Raw genomic sequence first — 19,163 nt, forward strand, 5'->3', positions numbered from 1 at the left:
GGCATTCGGTTTGACTCTGTCTCACATGTAGCTCTTCTAGCTCCAGGATACTGAACGTCATACTGCTGCAGGTAGGCAGGAGGTCGACTATCACGACTGGATCTTCTCAAACCTTCAGTCAATGGCTGCTTTGAATCCATGACGCTAACACTGCTCCAGCTCGGAGAACCATGTTTTGAAGGAAGGAAGGTTCAGGGCTGAAGCAATCAGCATCATGGGCTCATCCGGTTAGAATAAGAAAAAGCAGCCATCTAATTCAGAATTATTCTCAGGGTTCTCCTTTTATTCTCAAATAAATAAGGCAAAGAAGGAAGGAAACAAAGACACACATGGACTGCCACAGCTCAGCTGCCGCCCCGTGTGGAAGTGAAGAAAGAGTGAGCCAAAAGTGAATGCAGTCCTTATATAATGTGTGACATATAATGTGTGACAGGTGAGTGCAATCGAGGACAAGCACCACACCCAATCAAAGGTGAGAGAACTAAACAAGGTGCATCTGGTGAAGTGAGTGGGTGTACTGGGATGTGCTAAAAGGGGTCTCTACAACAATGTTACTAAGTCATTCATTTGTGTGTTGGAAGTTTTTCTGGGGTCTTCAGACACACTAATACTTTTGTCCAATTTGTATATGCGATTTGATTTGATCAAGAATCTTTGACAAGAGAAAAAGACATTTTGGAAGGTGTTCTGAAGACCTATTTTGGATTTGAGATCATGTTTTGGAGTATTTTGTCCCAGGACAAGTCTAATTTCAACCACAAATGTCTATTTTAGTATTTTTTGCACGAATGGTTTTTAAATTAATGAGCGGTACAGAAATTGCCCTGTAATTTTAAAATGGCCCATTAGTATTGTGTTCAGTATGACCACTGGAACACTCTTTTCTCCCATAGACTGTTTATGAGACGTGGTAATGGGGCTAGTATCTTTGCGCGGTTTGATTTTGTAAAGCAGCAAAAATTGTGGTTTGCTCTTTGTTAAGTGTCAAATAATTATTAGGCGATAAACAGTGAATGATTACCGCAACAGAACGAGCTTTTTAATGCTCGTGTATTTCCATTTTGACAGTGGATTCAGTGGGACTAAAACGTACAAGACAGCGGCGGAGGGATACACGGCTGTCAAACTGTGGTACAGCACGTCGCTGGTTTAGGTTTCCGGGCAACTCTGCTGCAACAGAAGGATACTGTCTACACAGATTTCCCGAAGCATTTCTTATACTTAAAGTCCTGTTTTATTTTATTGTTCTATTTGAGTAAGTGATCCCTAAGTAAATAAAATACAAGACATTTAACTGAGCTTTTTTTCATCTTCACGGAGCTTGAAAAGTCAACGGGACGATGGTAAGTGTAAGCTAGCTAACGTAAGCTAGCTAGCCTTAGCTATGAATCGTTTAAATCGTAATGTCCTCATGCGACACTTTAATGCGTAATATAATCGTAAATGCATACGGTCTGAAGCAATAAAGCACATTCCGGCTTCCCTTCACAATGGCATTTATAGTATTGGCAAACTGCAGAAAAATCCCACACCTGACGTGCATACAACGCTCTTTTTTTTTTCATCATTTTATCGTCTATATATCGCAATTTTCGATCGGTGGTTTTATGTGTGCTTAACAGCTGACGAGATAGAAGAGAAGAGAAACGTTTTATTTATTAGTGTCTGCCAAATGCGCAGCACACACGCTGTATTGCGAGAGGACACAAACGGCCTGTTTAATGCTCAAATGTATCACCATTCATTCGGTTGATTAGCAGAGTTGTTGATGATGTGGTTGCAGTCCCCGAGCTTGGACAGATATTTGTGGCATTTGGTTTTTGGGTTGTTGTTGTTTTTTTGTTTTTGTTTTTTTTGCTCACTTATTCATTTATTTATTTATTGGTTCGCTTGGACTCGAGAGTGGGCGTGGTGCCGGTGAAGGTGCTGTGTAAAAATAGACCGTCCAGTGTGAATGTGATCTTTACCCATCTCGTTAATCTTGCGAGAAAGACATCGGGACTCTGAGTAACTGTCATTTTCGACATGCCACATAAGGTGCTGCAGCACGGACAGTATCTGTGTTAGCCACATCAGTAGGGTGTTTTGAACGGACTCGGACATGCGCAACAAGCGAGAAAAGGGGTCGTATTCAACCACCGATTGGGGTTACATAAGAATACGGCTCACAGGTAGCAACACTTGTTTGTCATATTGCAAAGCTTTCAGCAAGGCGCCGCAACAATTTGGGAATAGATTCAATACCACCATGACACCATGTCCTGCGTTACGTATTGCGCCATAACGTTGAACCGCATTCTGCTTCTGCTGAATGATCCTCTTTTCCACCCCTCCTTTCTCGCCTCCCTTCCCCCCGCATTGAACCAAGCATCCCTGGTGCAGTCGGCTGTCAGGACCCGCAGTGTACCCTCCAAGATGGGATCTAACTATTTTAAATACTTCTAATATATACTTGCATGTGAATATCTGTATCATATCTTATCATGTGTCGTCTGTTGTTCATCTGCATTCTGTAAGAGAGCAGGCGAATGGAGTCCCTTGCGGTCTTTGCCAAGTAAGGAAACTTGGACAGCTACAAAATCCAATTTATTCACATGCTGCTCAAATACCATTTGCAAATATGATTAACTGGCTGCACTTCAGAAAAATATTGTCAACATAAGAATATATGACATGCTCTGTGGGGTACTGATGAGTTGAAAGCAAGCAGTACTTTTTACAGCAGCTGTATAAATCCTCCAGCTGTGCTCTGATCCAGACACTGCTTGCTTCAGCAACACTGAATTGGTTGGCAGTGAGCAGACTGGATACTCTGCAGTCTGCCATGCTCCCTTCTGCCTACCCCCCTTCCCCTTAAATGGGTGACTCATTGAAATTGACTTGAATGCATGGCATTACCACCACCACCGCAGAAATTTTGCTACAGAAATGTTGGCTTTATTCTGTTTGGTTTTGAAAAAGCAAGTTAATTTGTCCATTATCTGTGGTGCAAGAGCATGTGGATACAGTGAAAACATGTTTATTCGAGGCATTAGCTCAACAGCAAATGCACAGTGAGTCCTTAGGCAGTATTACATATAGCATTATCAGCTTATCCCCATCAACGAATTAGTGTCAGTGCTAAATTGTTGCAGACTCTAATGGTCTGTTTTATGCAGCAGGTATTTCACAGTTTTCTAACAAACATCCTGAAGGAGTATGCAAAGCAGAAGGCACATTCAAAGGGTTTAATCTGTTTTTTGTTTTGTTAACATAATGTATTTTTTTTTTTTTTTTAATTAAAATTATTTTTTTAAAGAGTCGAGGAGGTGGTTAGTTGCGGTGATATTCAGTGTGCTACATTGGCGACCCTGTTCGTGTCTCACTAATTATAGCAGGCGTGTGTATTTCGGGCTGTGGAGTATTTATACCAGTCCCTCATCGCACTTTCCCTGCCTGAAGTGAGCATGTTGACTGACTTGGACGGGCCTGATAAGGCTTCACATGGAGCGCACAATTATGTCTCAGATGAACTTGAAGAATGAATTTGTTACATGAGTTTAAATTCCTTGTTTGATTAATGAATTTATTTTGTGTGTGTGTGTGTGTGTGTGTGTGTGTGTGTGTGTGTGAGAATGTGGTAAAAAAAATATTGAATCAGCAGACACCCCACAATAAGAAATCACAATAATTCGGTCATGATACAATATTATTGTGGTTTTTAACCATTTGCAACTTTGCATTAACACATACTGCCATTTTTCTTCTTTTTTCAAATGAGTATTTTTTTCCTCAAAATTAAATAAGTCATTTACAAACCTTAAGTAATTTTTCTGAGAGTGATTGAATACTGGCCAAGTCAGACTGAGACTGCAGAAACTCCAGTGTTGGATTTTAGGTTGAGCCGATTTAATGCAAGTTTGCTCGGCTAACAATATCTCAAGATGGTGGAGCTCTCTTGTTTCTAGTATTCCCAGAATATTTTCATTTAGTTATTAACAATTATTATTACATGAGTTCAAACAATGTGTGTGAAATAATATGTAATATGTATTTCTTTAATTTACATACATTTGTATGTGAAAATGTGAACACATCTACAGTTTAAGTTTATTGTAAAGCTTTTTATGCTGTATTAACATAGTTTTATCTAGGTCATAAGTAATGGCCGGGTCCAGCTGCCAGAAAATACTGCAGTCTGTTTTGAATTAGTTTGTCTAAATTGCATTTGGATTGGCAGAGCCTGTGTACACAGTGGAGCCTGATGCACGTGTTCTCCATTTTGCCTGCTGGAAATTCTTTGTTTTTCTTTGAAAAATTATTGTTTTCAGGGTTTTTATATCAATCCTGAAGTGATTTAATTTATTACTGCTTAGTCATTTCTTTTCCAAAAATATGAGAAAGGCTGTTTCATTTGTCTTTCTTTTCGTTTCTTGTTTATGAAATTTCATAATTTTCCCCATCAAGTTTAAGACCAGTTGAAAAATGGCAAAAAAAAAAATCATATTTTGCATGGTTGGATCTTAACAAGGTTCCAAGTAGAGTTTCAGTGTGCAACAAGAAGAAACAGGAGTGAGACAAAAAAAATTTTGAGCATGCAATTTATTGAAAACCACGCTTAAACTGAAACAGGCTGTTTTACAGCTCATCAAAAGTTTAGCCTTAAAAAGGCCAAATCTGTGCAAAAATGTGGATTCATTGTCATTTTCTGTCGGTAGAAAATGTCACACCACCCTTCCAAAAGAACCGGAAACTACCCCAAAACAGAAATCGAAGTTCCAAACATGAACTCGGTAATGAGTAGGTCCACCATTATTGTTGGTCTCTTCAAAATATCTTTGTGGCATGCTTAATGCAAGCGTTTCCATGAGTTGAGTGGGAACATTTCTTCAAGTGGTGAAGACAGCCTTATGACGGGCATCTACTGTCTGGAACTGTTGTCCATTTTTGTACATTTCCTTTGCCATCCATCCCCAAAGGTTCTCAATTGAATTTAGATCCGGGGAACACGCATGATGGTCCAACAGAGTGATGTTATTGTCCTGGAAGAAGTCCCTTGTCCTGCAGGCATTGTGTGCTATAGCGTTGTCCTGTTGAAAAACCCAGTCGTTACCACACAGATGAGGGCCCTCAGTCATGAGGTAAGCTCTCTGTAACATCTGTACATAGGCGTCAGCCATTTGATGCCCCTGCACCTCCTGTGCTCTAGGGCTGTGCGATAGGACCAAAATCTCATATCCCGATATAAAACATCTATTGTGCGATAACAATATAAATCACAAAAAATGTACTATTTCCTGTAAATTCTGTGAATCTCGGGTAGGTGAAGTGTTTCCAGCTGGGCGTCTTGTACCTGGAGTCAAGTGTTTTAACCGATGCATGAAACTACACATTTTTAGACATAGGTTGTAACGGCCGCCGTTTTCTTTGTATTTATTACACGGCGTGCTGCGGGGAAAGCCTGTTCTAACGTTTGAGTCTAAGGTTTATTTTTTAGCACCTGACGACTCTTTTTTTGCTTCTCATCCGTCAATACTCTGCATACTTTTTCACGTGATTCCGTTTATTTTGAAAATTCTCAACAGGATCTTGAGCTTTATTGTGAAAGGTTTATGTGGAAAATAAACAAGCGGACATGCGATGGTTTTACCGTCGTTGTTGCTAACGACAACCCATAAAAACAGGCGCTTGTCCGTCTGTAGTGTGGTTATATTAAATATAAGAGAAAGAGAGAACTTTAAGAAATTAATATAGCCACTACAGTGACCATCAAAACGATGAAAAAATATTGCCGTAAACAGTTTATTTTGCGACACCACGAAACAAACGATAGCGTAAAATGAAACGATAGACGTTTTTATATCGTCATCCGATATATATCGTTATATCGAACAGCCCTAATGCTCCATATTTCCACTGAAGGAAAAAGCACCCCAGACCATTATGGCGCCGCCCTCCACTGTGGCGTGTAGAAAACATCTCAGGTGGGATCTGCTTGTCATGCCAGTAATGTTGGAAACCATCAGGACCATCAAGGTTAACTTTTTTCTCATCATTTTTTCTTCCACCTTCAATGTCCCATGTTTGGTGCTTTCTTGCAAAGTCCAAACGGTCAGTTTTGTGGCATTCAAGGAGTAGGGATGGGTATTGTTTAGGTTTTATCCGATACCAGTACCAAACCGGTACTTTTGAAACTGTGTCGGTGCTCGAACCGGTGCTTAAAGAATGGAGAACACAAACTTTGTCCAAAAACCTCTCATGTTTAGCTGTTTTTTTGTAAAAAGATAACAATGTTAGCCTTTTCTGCAGCTATAGGGCATATATGGTATCACTCTTGGCTGGAAGCAGTGCTTAAACAATGGAAAAAACACAAACTTTGTCCAAAAACCTCTCATGTTTAGCTGTTTCCCACTTTTTCTTTGGTCATTTTAGCCTTTTTGGCCAGGGTGAAGGGAGTATCTGCCATCAAACAAGAAGACAGCCGCATGTAACTACGACGGTGTTTGCTAGTTCACCTTACATGCATTAATGTAATAACGTGGTTAGCCTACTCAACGTAAATTACACACGAACAACATTAAGCTACTCACGCAGAGAAGAACGGCTGCTGCTGCCATCATCATCCGTCATCATTTCTGCTACACTGGCAGGGCTAGGGGCCAGGACTCTCCTCTTCGGGTTCATGTTGCTAACTCCGGGTCGATAACAGGCACCACACCCGCAGTAGATGTGCTCGGTGTGAGGTCTCGCAGCAAGCTATCAAATACGGAGCATTTCTCGGCTTTTAAAAAAACGCTATGCGCCAGGTGTTTCATCAGATTTGAGGAGTTACCTCCTTTGCACAGTATCAGCTTAAAGCACTTGTTGCAGGCTGCTGAGTTTGCATCTTTTGCTGTGAAGTACAGCCAGACTTTTGACCGCTTCGCCTTGGGCATTTTTAATCTGTAGCTCTAAAGCACGATCGGTACCCCTCTATCAAGGAGACGAGGCCTTTGAAGACGTTTTTTGTGTTTGTGGCCCTTCAGTCTCAGACGCTGTCTGATGGTTATGGGGCTGCAGTCAGCACCAGCATTGGCCTTAATTTGGGTCAAGGATCGTCCAGTGTCTTGACAGACAGCCAGTTGGATCCTCCGGCTCAGTGCTGGTGAAATTCTTTTGGGTCCTTTCACTTGACTTTTTTGTTCCATAACCTCAGGATCATTTAAGAAATTCCAAATGACTGTCTTACTGCGTCCCAGCTCAGCAGCAATGACGTGGTGCGAGAGACGCTGTTTATGCAGTTCAACAACCTGACCAGGGGTCCGTTCTTCGTACCTCGCTTACTACATCCAAGATCAAATGACACATCCAAGATCAAATCATCGCGCTAACTTTGAGCTCGCTATTCCGGTTCTCCGAACACACCTGTTGTTGACGATTAGTATAGCTGGATGAAGTAATGTGAGATCACTGGGTGGCTTAACAGGGGCTACGCATCGATAGTAGAAACATTGATCGGCAACCCTTTGATTGGTCGGCGAAAATGTCGAAGGAGCGCGCTCAGTATTTTTCGGCAGCAGAGCAAGAACTCTTGATTGAGGGATTTCAGGAGTTTCAGAGTTTAATTAAAACGCAAGGGAACACTGCAAAGGCTGCAAAAGCAAGGAGAGAGGGCTGGCAGAAAGTTGCTGACAAATTAAACTCGTAAGTAATTTAATAATAATAATAATAATAATAATAATAATAATGGATTGGATTTATATAGCGCTTTTCAAGGCACCCAAAGCGCTTTACAATGCCACTATTCATTCACTCTCACATTCACACACTGGTGGAGGCAGCTACGGTTGTAGCCACAGCTGCCCTGGGGCAGACTGACAGAAGCGAGGCTGCCATATCGCGCCATCGGCCCCTCTGGCCAACACCAGTAGGCGGTAGGGTAAATTTATTATATTATATTACATTATATCCTCTTTCACATTAGAGCCACAACAGGACCCACTAGAACATGGGAACAAGTAAAAGTGAAATATAAGAATATTCTACAGAATGGTAATATTTATCACTTATATTGCTTTTAGTCTCTTGAAAAGAGACCCTGAAATAATCTGTTTGTTTGTTTATAACAGCAACCAAGAAAAGGGCAGAGCAAAAAAAGACAGGTGGTGGTCCTGCACCCCCTCGTCAACAAGTTGGTTAAGTAAATAATACCCTCACGGGAAAATATGAGCACACTGTCGCGCTGAGCTAAAGGATCCTGTCTATCCCGCAATATACGCGGAATTCTGAGGACTCTCCTTATCAATCTTGCACCTTCCGCAATGGGTGGCTCGCGTATACGGACAGGACATGGCTGCGACAAACTTCCCAAATCCACCTTCGCTTTTATAGCCGTGGCCTCTCATCTTGATTACACGAAGTAATTTACTATTACTACTCTGAAATATGAATTACATCTGAAATAATCAAATACATGAAATAGAATGATTAATAGTACATTTCCCTTTTTTTAGGAAATGACCTAAAAAAAACCCAAAGAAAGAAACAACAAAGGCAACATTTTACAACTTCAACCTAAAGCGCTCTATCTATGCAAGATAGCATGGGTGCTCTGTAGGAGTAAAGTCAGTTTCAGTCCACTTCTGTGTCTGTATGAAATCAATAAAAGAATCAAATACTGCATTATCTTTAGTTACATTGATAATATTTATTTATGGTAAAACAGTGGTAAAATATCGCTGTTGCTTTCGTATAAATGAAGCGGACATACCTGAGTGGCCGTGATCTAATCTTGTTTACATAAAGTAAGCCTGCTCCCGAGCAGGTTTACGCTTACGGATCTGTTGCTATGACAGCAAGTCCCGGATGAGCTTCGGGGAACCGAACGATCCAAGATCACGCGAAATCGTCAACAATCAAATCCAGCTAACTTAGCGAGGTACGAAGAACGGACCCCAGGGTTCAGAAAGGGAATGTTTATTTGCATTTGCCATCAGAACGTCATGACAGTGTGACATTTTCTGTCTGACAGAAAATGACAATGAATCCACATGTTGAAGCTCTACTTGGAACCTTGTTAAGATGCCAAATATGATTTTTAATTTTTTATTATTATTATTATTATTTTTTGCCATTTTTCAAGTGGTCTTAAACTTTTGACCAGGACTGTATATGCACATATATTTATGTCTAAAGTATATTTCCTCTACCTTGTATAATGTATATTTTCTTCAGTTTTTTGCATAGTATTGTTGTTCTTAGGCATGATGCAGCTGTGTCTATATAACTGCCCTCTCTACTGTGCTGTTGTAACAGTGTGAATTTCCCGTCTCTGGGATTTAAATGCTGTCTTATCTTATTTGCCTAGTCCTAATATAAGTTGAACTTGCCATTAAAAACTGTATTTCTTGAATACAATGCACGATTTAATAATTGTAAATGGTGGCAGGGTTGAAAAAGAGGTTATTTCCACGCTGAAGCATCAGTGTTTTATCAGTGTCTTTTTCCCTTTTCAACAGGCTGATCAGCTGACTGAGGAGCAGATTGCTGGTGAGTGCATACCTTAACCAAGCCTTTTTTGCTTGTTTTAGGTTTAGCAACACCTAATTTCTCCAACAAACCTTAGAAACTAGGCTCTCAGAGATTATACAAGATGTGCAGGTCTATGGGATTGTATGCTAATTATGGTCCCATACTATTAACTAGATAATTGCATTCAATTTGTTTTCCCTAGGTATAAAATCAGACCCTGGGTAATGAGAAGCAGCAGGGTTTTGAGTCAGGTGTCCTAGAAATGCTTGCATGTCTACATTAAAGCTGCAGTGCTTTGTATTCAGCCTGTGCTCTTCTTATCAGGGGTTGTCTGTTCAGTGTCCCAGTTGTTGCAAATGCACTGACTATTGTGTATAGTCAGTGAATGTTCATTGGATTCAGTCTTCATTACAACTCACAGTTCTCTTTCTGCAAACGTACAGAGTTCAAGGAGGCATTCTCACTGTTTGATAAGGATGGCGATGGTACAATTACTACCAAAGAGCTTGGGACTGTCATGCGCTCTTTGGGACAGAATCCTACAGAGGCTGAGCTGCAGGACATGATCAATGAAGTAGATGCTGATGGTGAGATCAAACTAACATGCACAAGAGCTTGAAGTTGCATTACTTTTGAGAAAGCTCTTCATGAAGAGAATTCTTTTGTCATTCAAGAATTTAGTGACTGGCATAAATGCAGATCCTGATATCTGAGATGGCATAACTTGTTTCTGTTCTCTCTGTATAGATGTGTGTAGATTGAATCTAGTCTTTGTTGTTTTTGTTGCCTTGTCTGTTGTAATTAATAAAAATGATGTGCATTTCCTTTTATACTTTGAACTACCTTGCATTGTCATAAGCTAATTTTCCTGATCTGATTTTGAGTTTTTCTGGTAAATTACACGGTGATAACACTTTTTTTCTGGTTTGTTATTTGTTTTTGTTTTATTTATTTATTTTATTAAGGTAATGGTACAATTGACTTTCCTGAGTTTCTGACAATGATGGCCAGGAAGATGAAAGATACAGACAGTGAGGAGGAGATCAGAGAAGCCTTCAGAGTCTTTGACAAGGTAAAGTAGGAGTAAAGTGGAAATATTTAATTAGACTATTCAGCAAAAGGAGAGCCTCTGTATTTGTTAGAAATGACTTTGATCCATGATGATGGCTAGACAAAAGAGTGAAAAATGTCTGCATAAGCGATATTCTGGAGCGTTTCTGTCTTTCTGCTAGCCGGACTATTATATTAAGCGTCACAAACACACAAATATTGAACATTTAGCTCAATAGACTTCCTAAATCAGGATCTCGACATCACAGGTGAAGGGAATAGCCTTGTCTCTGGCGCTATGGTATCTGTAGACACACACCTGCCTGTAAACATAGAAGACACCAAGCTAACTTTCTGCTTTTGTTTTGCCACCTGTAGGATGGTAACGGGTACATCAGTGCAGCAGAGCTTCGGCACGTCATGACCAACCTGGGTGAGAAGCTCACTGATGAGGAGGTGGACGAGATGATACGCGAGGCCGACATTGATGGAGATGGTCAGGTCAACTACGAGGGTGAGATTTTAATTATTAACCACCATACTTTTTGTGAGTCTGCAAATGTGAAAATCTACAAGTTTGTGTGTATGCACTTATTTTTTTTCCATCTGGTAACGGTGCTGTTACAGTTAGTTATTTGTTCATTATTTAACGTAACTTTAAATGTTGCTTTCTGTTCTTTTGTTTTCCACAGAGTTTGTCCAGATGATGACAGCCAAGTGAAGAGAAATTTGAAATTTCTTTTAACGTTGCTTGTCCTCTAAGATCACTGTCAAATATACCAAAAAAAAGAACAATTCTCAAATGATAAATTTACCCTCCCCTCCAGAAAAAAATCATTTATCTAAACCGTTTGCAAATTGTGCTTTAGTGCATCCAGCTACTTCTAAGGTATCTGTTTCATCACCACCAGAACAGAATAATCCCTAGAGAAGTTAATGGACCAAGCTTTAAGAGGGCCAAAGCCCCTGGTACTTCAGACCAAGATTCTGCTGAGTCACCCTGCTCCTGATTAATTTAGAGGAAAGCGCAACATCGTAAAAGGCAGAGGGATAGGAACCTATGCCACGGTTCATGTAGAGAAGTTGGCTTTTCAATTCTTACCTGATAGTCTTGAACAAAGAAAATCGACTCTCTTGCACCAGTGGTGACTCTCCAAATACTGAATTGAGTACTCTTCTTGCATGCACCCTTTCTGTGACTGTCTCTCGTGACAACAAGGAAGCTCTGATCTTGTCAGAGGTAGTGTTCAGGTTGTGTACACACTGGAGGTATATACATAAATATATAGCTATATATCTGTAAAAAATTTGTGTCACTATTGATTATTGCAAGAGCAAATAGTTGCAATGTAGGGTGTTTATTGGTGCTCTGCTGGAGATGAGCATTCTTATAACCTTGAAGAGTTCGAACGAAAACGAGGGACTGAAAATTGCTGGATGGTTTTTCTTTTTTTCTTTGTTTGTTTTCCTCAGTTGGATGTTATTTTGTATTGTTTTGAGTCGTGGGTTTTACGTTGCACTAATTGAAGACAGGAGTGTGTTGAATTGCTTCAGGATGATTATTGGGAAAACACACTTGAGGACTGCAGTTGATACATTTGTTCTGCAAACAGATATCCTGATGATGCAATATTGATGTAACGCTTTATAAATGTGTTCTCAAATATTAATGTATTGCTGACGAACTTTGGTCACAAATTATATCTATATAAGTGTATCGTTAAATTTGCAATGCCTATTGTTGTAGTAAATGATCTGTGACATGTTTTCTCTTCGGTTTTGAAATGTGCCATAATACTCTTAAAAACAAAAAACAAAAAAAACCCTCAACCTTCTTGCAAGACCTGTAGTTCTTTAGAATAGAAAAACTCTACTTAATATAATAATATAAAAATACATGCAGTTCATCATATTTGCACTTTGGTATAAACCATGTGGTTGTTTAAAAAAATGGAGGACAAAAAAAGTTTTGTTTTAAAAGAAGAAAAAGAAACCAAATGTCACTGTTGCTGCTGCTATAACAACATGTTTCACTCATTGTCCTTGTTGTTGTCTGATCTTCAATTTATAGTCCGGTGATTCAACCTCCAGTCGGCTTGCTGTTTTACTAAACAGAATACATTCAGTGTATACTGACACATACTGCTTATGGTGGGGGGGTGATGCGTTTCATTGAGGCTTTCATATGGGGAATGAAATGGGTTTGTAGCAACGACTCCAGCTTTAGATGTGCAGTTGGTTTCAGTGTTAGGTTTTTGAACAGTTGGCTAAATTTAAGCTGGGGAATCTTGTGATTTCCTCAATGTGTGAAACTTAATATACTGCTCTGTTTGAGGCGTACAAATTGGTTACATTTGAGTCAGATGTTTGGAAGTAAATGGTTATTGGACTGTTAATTTCTGAAGGTGTGTCCAGTATGGAAAGATGTGATATATTTTCCATAAATCAATAAATTGACTGAGCTTTACTTCACCTGCATTTCCTTGGCATGTTTATTCTAAAAGTAGTCATTAATGAAACAGACATCCTTTTGTTTCTTCTTTTTTGTAACTGTTCACAAATTCCCATAATGTTGCAATACACTCCTCCGTCCAGTGCTTCTGTGTTAGAAAGGAGACTCTTCCAGATAGCCTCAGACTGGGTCAGGGCAGGTCAGCCTAGGTCTTCACTCTAGAAACTATCCTGGGCAGAGGCTATATTTGGCAGCTCATGAGATTGCTGCAGGAGCCTGTGCTAATCCAGGTCAGCAAGGGTCACGACCCCTCACACAGTCTAAATGCAAAAAGCCTTTCTTGTTGAGAGGCAAGATCAAGAGCCAATAGAACAGCGTTTTATCTGGGCCAGGTGAATGTGATTGGATGTGTGTCCACATGCTAATCGTGCAAGTGTAAGTAGATAATATAAATGAATTAGGAAACAGGAGCACACTCAGCAGTACAATAAGAACCGTAGCACTACAGACGCAGGCAGGTGTGGTAATCCCTCTGCGGTTGTATAACAGGCTGGAAAGGCTTGCTGGTTTACACTGAGAATCAACAATGCACTGCCTCTTCTGCAGTGAGGGTTGTAGACATTCATTATAAATAATTGAATTACAAGTTTTACTTTCGATCTGCTGTATCAAGTGGAGAAAAGAAAGAGAGGCAATCACTTACAGATTACAACTGTACCAGCAAAACAGATTACAAAATCTGATAAATATCAAAGACACAGTACACTAAAAAACAGCAGCGCCCCCAGCACACACCAGCCATTTAATGTGCTGCTCAAATCACAATGCCTCAATGAATACGATCCAATAATCAAATAACACAAGGCTGTATAATCTATCATAATGCAGCTGTGTAGTGAGATAGATATATATAGATATAGATATATAAATAAAAATATACACACACACTAAATGTTTCACTACATTTCCAATGCTGTAATTTTCACTGACATTAAATGTTTATAACGTAATTCTACAGTTTGTATGGAAACTTGAGTAAATTTTCTGAAGCACAGTAACTGAATCCTTGGTAATTAGGCTATAGCAAAGGGGTTTTGGACTTGTTTAGCCATCAGTAGTGGAATATTTAGTCTGGGTCCTCTATATCTGAGATGTCCGATTCTGAGTCAATGCTTCCGAGTTCCTAGCTGGCCTCATAGCAGCCATGTTACTTAAGATATTAAAAAAAAAAAACATCAGAAAGTACAATGTTTGAAATGCACAGAAAACTATAAACAGGGCTGCACATAAATGGTCCACAGGTGCGCATTCGCTGTCATCTAAGGGTTAAATTCATTCTATTACATTCTAATCACGTTTTTTAAGTAAGGCGGTGCTCAAAAATGCACAATACTTTCTACTAAAAAGAAACTAAAGTAGAAGTTGTATTAAAAAAATTGAAGCACTCAAGTACGCCCATCAAATTTGCACTTAATTAAAAGTACACTTCATCACTGCTAGACAAAAACTTCTGGATTTCCCTGTCATTCTATACCTAATACTTTTGACATATTACACTGTAGGTAAAGAATATTTCCGTCGAGCACACACACTGCAAATAATCAAACACTGTCACCAGAATAAAACAACATGAAACATTTTACACGTCCACACGGTGGCAGTGTTTCATCACGTTCCAACTGGACTCAAGATGCGCTGCGCAAGACAGGAAGGAGATGAGACAGCCTAACTGGAAACAGATGAATGAAATCATTTTTTGAGAAATCGTGTTTTCTGTTGAAGAACATTAAAGGGTAGCATATTCTTAGTCACAGAAATCTTTAGTTGGAGGGTGAAATGGTCTGTTTGTGGACATGAAGAAACATGCGCGTGTGTTGTATGTGTGAATTGTAGGTGCATGGGTTTGCTTGGGTGCACCACACCCACTACCCATGCTTGTGTACGCTGTAACCTAACCACCCCTTTGCTTTAGAAACATATTATATTTCTTTCCACTATCATTGTGTCTGAGGGAGGTGGGGTAGTGGGCATTATATAAATTTCACGGTGTAAAGCAGACGCCTAAATAATGTATCTATTTTAGGGTTGTGTTTGGACAGTTGTTCTAACTTATTTAATTTTTTTCACACAACACCTCCCTTTCCAAGACCTACCAAGAATCCCCTTCTTTCTCCTCATATCTACTGTTTTGACATAATTCAACACTGTGCAAAGCCTGGCACACTATCTCGCTTTGCATGAAGCGGAACACATTTAGTTTCTCCTGCACGTTGTATATATTCTTCACTTTTGTATCTTAATGTTATCCACCAACTATCAGTGCTTTGGCTTAAAATATAAAGTGTCTCAAAATAGAAGAAAGAAGTGAAAATATCTAGCTGTTGCATAATCCTCTTGCTGAGACAATATACACCTGACAGTTCCCAAGTTGTGAAAAGGTGACCTGGAGGCTATCTACCACACAGTAGCAGAATTTGAGATGCAAGTTGGGACAGATTGGATTAGAAGTTCTGAGGCACCGCCAAAGCTCATTGAGAACAACAGGGCTCAGGTCCCGTGGGACCAACCAACATCGTGGTGACTGACAAGGACCAGAAGACCACAATCCCAACAGACAACAACATCAGGAAGAAGGTCCACGAGAATTATCAGAGGGTGAAAGAACAACTAGAACTGGAAAAAAAAGTCCAAAGTGGTCCAAGTGTTAATTGGAGCACTTAGGAGCTGGAACCCTAAAACTTAAAGAGTGGCTCCAGCAAATTCCAGGCACAACATCAGAGCTCTCTGTCCAGAAGAGTGCAGGATTAGGAACAGCTGAGATACTGCAGAGAACTCTCAAACTCCCAGGCCAGCATGATTTATTATAAAAACTAAATAATCTTGGACCTTCTGCTCAAAGTTCCAATGTTGTGTTTGTCCCCTAAAACTTCTGAATGTTTATTTTGAAATAGCCTGTCAAAATAATAGTTAGCTTTGTCTTAACCTTTAATAAAGACTTTGCATACATTTCAGATTATGATACTGTTAAGATAAAGAGAATAAACAAGAAATGAAAACTTCTCACGGTTAAAGTACTAGATATGGAAAGTAAAGTTTCAGTATCCCTTTCCCATCTTCAAAAGAAGGGCTATGTGACATTTCACTTCAGGTTGAGTGCTTTCTCTTGCTTTGTGGTTCCTGGAGCGGTTTCCATCTAATGCTGCTAAAGACTTCAGCCAAATAGCCTAGATTTTTCTAAGTATGATCTCTGGTATTTAATTTCCTTCTTTCTCCGAACTTACAACCACAATGGTCTCACTATGCTTAAAAAAAGAAACCATAACATCATTTTTAATGCAAGTCCTGTAAGTCTCCACACTCAGGATGCAAAACCTGACACTATAAAGTCTTTCAGGCTGGATCTACTTGTTTTGCAAAGCATAGAATAAAAAGAGTTTTGTGGAGTCTCTGCCCAAAGGAAATCATTTATCCATACACGTGGAATTAGTTGTGGTGGAGAAGAAAAATCTTCAAACTCTGTGTTATTTGAAAAGCTTTTAATTTGATGGACAGAAAGTAAAGCCAAGTCCTGCAAATAGATAAGACAAAGCAGTAGGGACCTCTTGAAAAAATAAAAAACAACCAATAAACAGCTGCCATCAGCAGTGAAGACGTCTTCATATACTATTATGATTTGAATTGCATTAACCAAAGTAAGCCAGTGCAGGCCTGTCTTATTATTTTTGAATTGTAGCTGCATGTCTATCGTCAGGGAAGCCCTTTCCGTTTCTGTGTACACAACTGCTAACAATATAATTCTGGGTGTAGCTAAATGGCAGGAAAATGTTGTTGACTGTGATTTTCTTAAAATAGTTCAATAAAAAGTGATTGAATTTAAAAATGGAAAGAATACGAAAAAGAAAGTTCTAAGTTTTTACTTCTTGTTTCCTCTTTTGCATTTGTGGCCAGATGTTTTCATACATTCGTCACTGGCATGAATGTCACATTAATTTTGGGCTGAACCATTCGTTTTCCAGGTTGGAATGACTTTACAGCATACGTATTTAATGATATATTTTTTTAAAACAAAGAATTGGGTGCACAAGTTGGATTTCCTCTAAACCACACAGAGTCAACAGTATACATAACCCCCCTAATATTTAGTTTACCTTGACCAGATGCCGAAAACAAGCTTCAGACATAATTCTAGCTTTTCTCTCTCATCTTGGCAGTATTAGTAGCGTTCATATAAGTTGGCTGTTGGAATTCACAATTGATGGTTCACTAAAAGCAGTTTTGCTGAGGACTAAAGATGAATGATGTGCTCAAACAGAGTGGTCAGTTTATAGAACAGAAATATGCAATACATCTTTGTGTAAAGTAAGTGAGCATGAAAAATACAAATGTTAACAGAATTAGCATGAATTGTGAGCTCAAATTCTTTCAAAGTATTTTGGGATTTTGCACATGGGTTTGTATCTGTATTAGATCAGCAGCAACTTCTCCACAATCTTGGGCTTACATCTTTACGGTCTGCGTCAGCATCTGGCTCATAATTAGAGTGTGTTTTGCGTCACCGGTCTTTCGAATGTAAAAACACAAATGAAGGGTGAATTTGAAAGGAGAAAGAAACAAAGCCCACCGTGACATGGGAAGGTGAAAATACGTGGTGGCTTATTTAATAATTTAGTGATTATTATTTCCATGACTTCAGTACCTGAATCACTCAGTTAAAATAAAACAAGAACCAGCAGGAAGGAAGTGCCGTACAAATATGGAAAATCTGTGTAGGCACAGAAATCTTTTCTTTTTTTCCCCATCTATTGCATTTTTTTTTTATCTACTCTTACTTGGCCCTTTGAAACATGTCAACAGACACAAGTGCGCAGCATTCATCCATATGCTAAATATGACCTTTTTCATAATCTAATTCAGCTTTGGGAGCTTTTCCAAGATCTCTTGAGATCTGATTTGACCTCCACTTTAAACTCAGATCTTTTACCGCTAACATCTGCTTCCAATTAGGAAGACAAAGAAAGATGAAAACAACCAAGTTCAAACACCTTTGAACTTCACATGTTTCGTAATTCTGGTGAAGACAAAGTAATGTCATTATTCAGCCACTCTGTAGGGAAACATGAGGTTTGTTTTTTTTATGCTCTCTTCCTGAAAAGGAATTTTCACATCAGTAAATTCCTTTGTCCTAAATCTGAAATGGCATTTTCTGAGCAGAAAACAAAGCACAAGCTGATGTGAGATGCGTCATATGTTTTACAGGAAAACTGCTTTGACATTCAACTGAAAGTAAAAAGATGCTCATCAGGTAAGAAGGTTTATATTCATGTCCACTCACTGCCTCTACTGTATTTAAAAACAGCTGGCTCATAGGCTATTATTCTCTTTAGAAAAGAAAAGGAAAAATACTGTTCAAGCAACATTTAGCTAGACTTTGTTTTCATAGCAGCCTTTTTTTTTTTTAACAATTCACAGACCAATGTAAGCAATATATTTTGATACTTCACTTAATGGCACACCATTTCTAAATAGGAGTGTTTCTTGTATTTTTAAACTTGCCAAGCAGCCAAGTCAAGAAAAATGCAATCGTGGGGTTCACACATCTGTTTCATAGTCCGTCTTTTTTTACTTCCATTTTTAATTTGGACTATGCGCACAGTCAGGGACCATTCCAGGTCCCTATAACCTCTAACAGCATAAAAACAGCAGAAAGATGCAGAAGTGGAGGTACTAGTTCCAACTACCTGTGTCAGGACACCTATTAGTCAATGCAACACCTCTAGCTCCAGCAGCCAGGTGGATAAATTATATAAAATGTTAGCCCTCCTCACTCTTGCTATGAGGGGTTAAGCTAACCATAGATTCAAAACAATTTGGGGCATTTTAACGTAAAACTCTGTGGAATTACTCAGTTTTTGGCGCTAACCTCAAGCAGCCAGATTGGCTTAATTTATCAGTTTCCAGAGTTTTGTGAGTAAAAATGTTTACTCACTTGCAAAGAGTTACATAGCACTCGTCTTTCTTCGGGTCCACCACTTGCTGGTGATGCACCAATACTTGCGTCAGATGACAGTCAAAGGTTAGTTGGAAAAGCAAGTAGAAACAGGATTTGCTTTTCTTCTTGGAAAATTTGAGCCATTCACTCATCAGAGGCTATGCAGCACAATTTTTTAGGGGT

The 19,163-nt window shown here is 39.2% G+C and overlaps 1 protein-coding gene across 1 annotated transcript; it reads left to right on the forward strand.

Moving 5' to 3' along the window:
- The first annotated feature begins 1,124 nt into the window (after window positions 1-1,124).
- On the forward strand, window positions 1,125-13,011 carry calm3a (calmodulin 3a (phosphorylase kinase, delta)). The gene is made up of 6 exons (XM_005915763.3): window positions 1,125-1,343; window positions 9,477-9,507; window positions 9,933-10,076; window positions 10,455-10,561; window positions 10,918-11,053; window positions 11,232-13,011. The coding sequence occupies exons 1-6, from the start codon at window positions 1,341-1,343 to the stop codon at window positions 11,258-11,260; spliced, it is 450 nt and encodes a 149-aa protein (XP_005915825.1). The 5' UTR covers window positions 1,125-1,340; the 3' UTR covers window positions 11,261-13,011.
- Window positions 13,012-19,163: the final 6,152 nt, after the last annotated feature.

This window comes from Haplochromis burtoni, unplaced genomic scaffold (genome assembly GCF_018398535.1).
Source record: "Haplochromis burtoni strain Fernald_Lab_line unplaced genomic scaffold, NCSU_Asbu1 Contig_15, whole genome shotgun sequence".
Taxonomy (NCBI): Eukaryota; Metazoa; Chordata; class Actinopteri; order Cichliformes; family Cichlidae; genus Haplochromis; species Haplochromis burtoni.

Coding starts and splice junctions, on each gene's coding strand:
- calm3a (XM_005915763.3), top strand. Junction 10,077..10,454: donor CAATGAAGTAGATGCTGATG/GTGAGATCAAAC, acceptor TATTTTATTAAG/GTAATGGTACAATTGACTTT. Junction 10,562..10,917: donor CCTTCAGAGTCTTTGACAAG/GTAAAGTAGGAG, acceptor TGCCACCTGTAG/GATGGTAACGGGTACATCAG.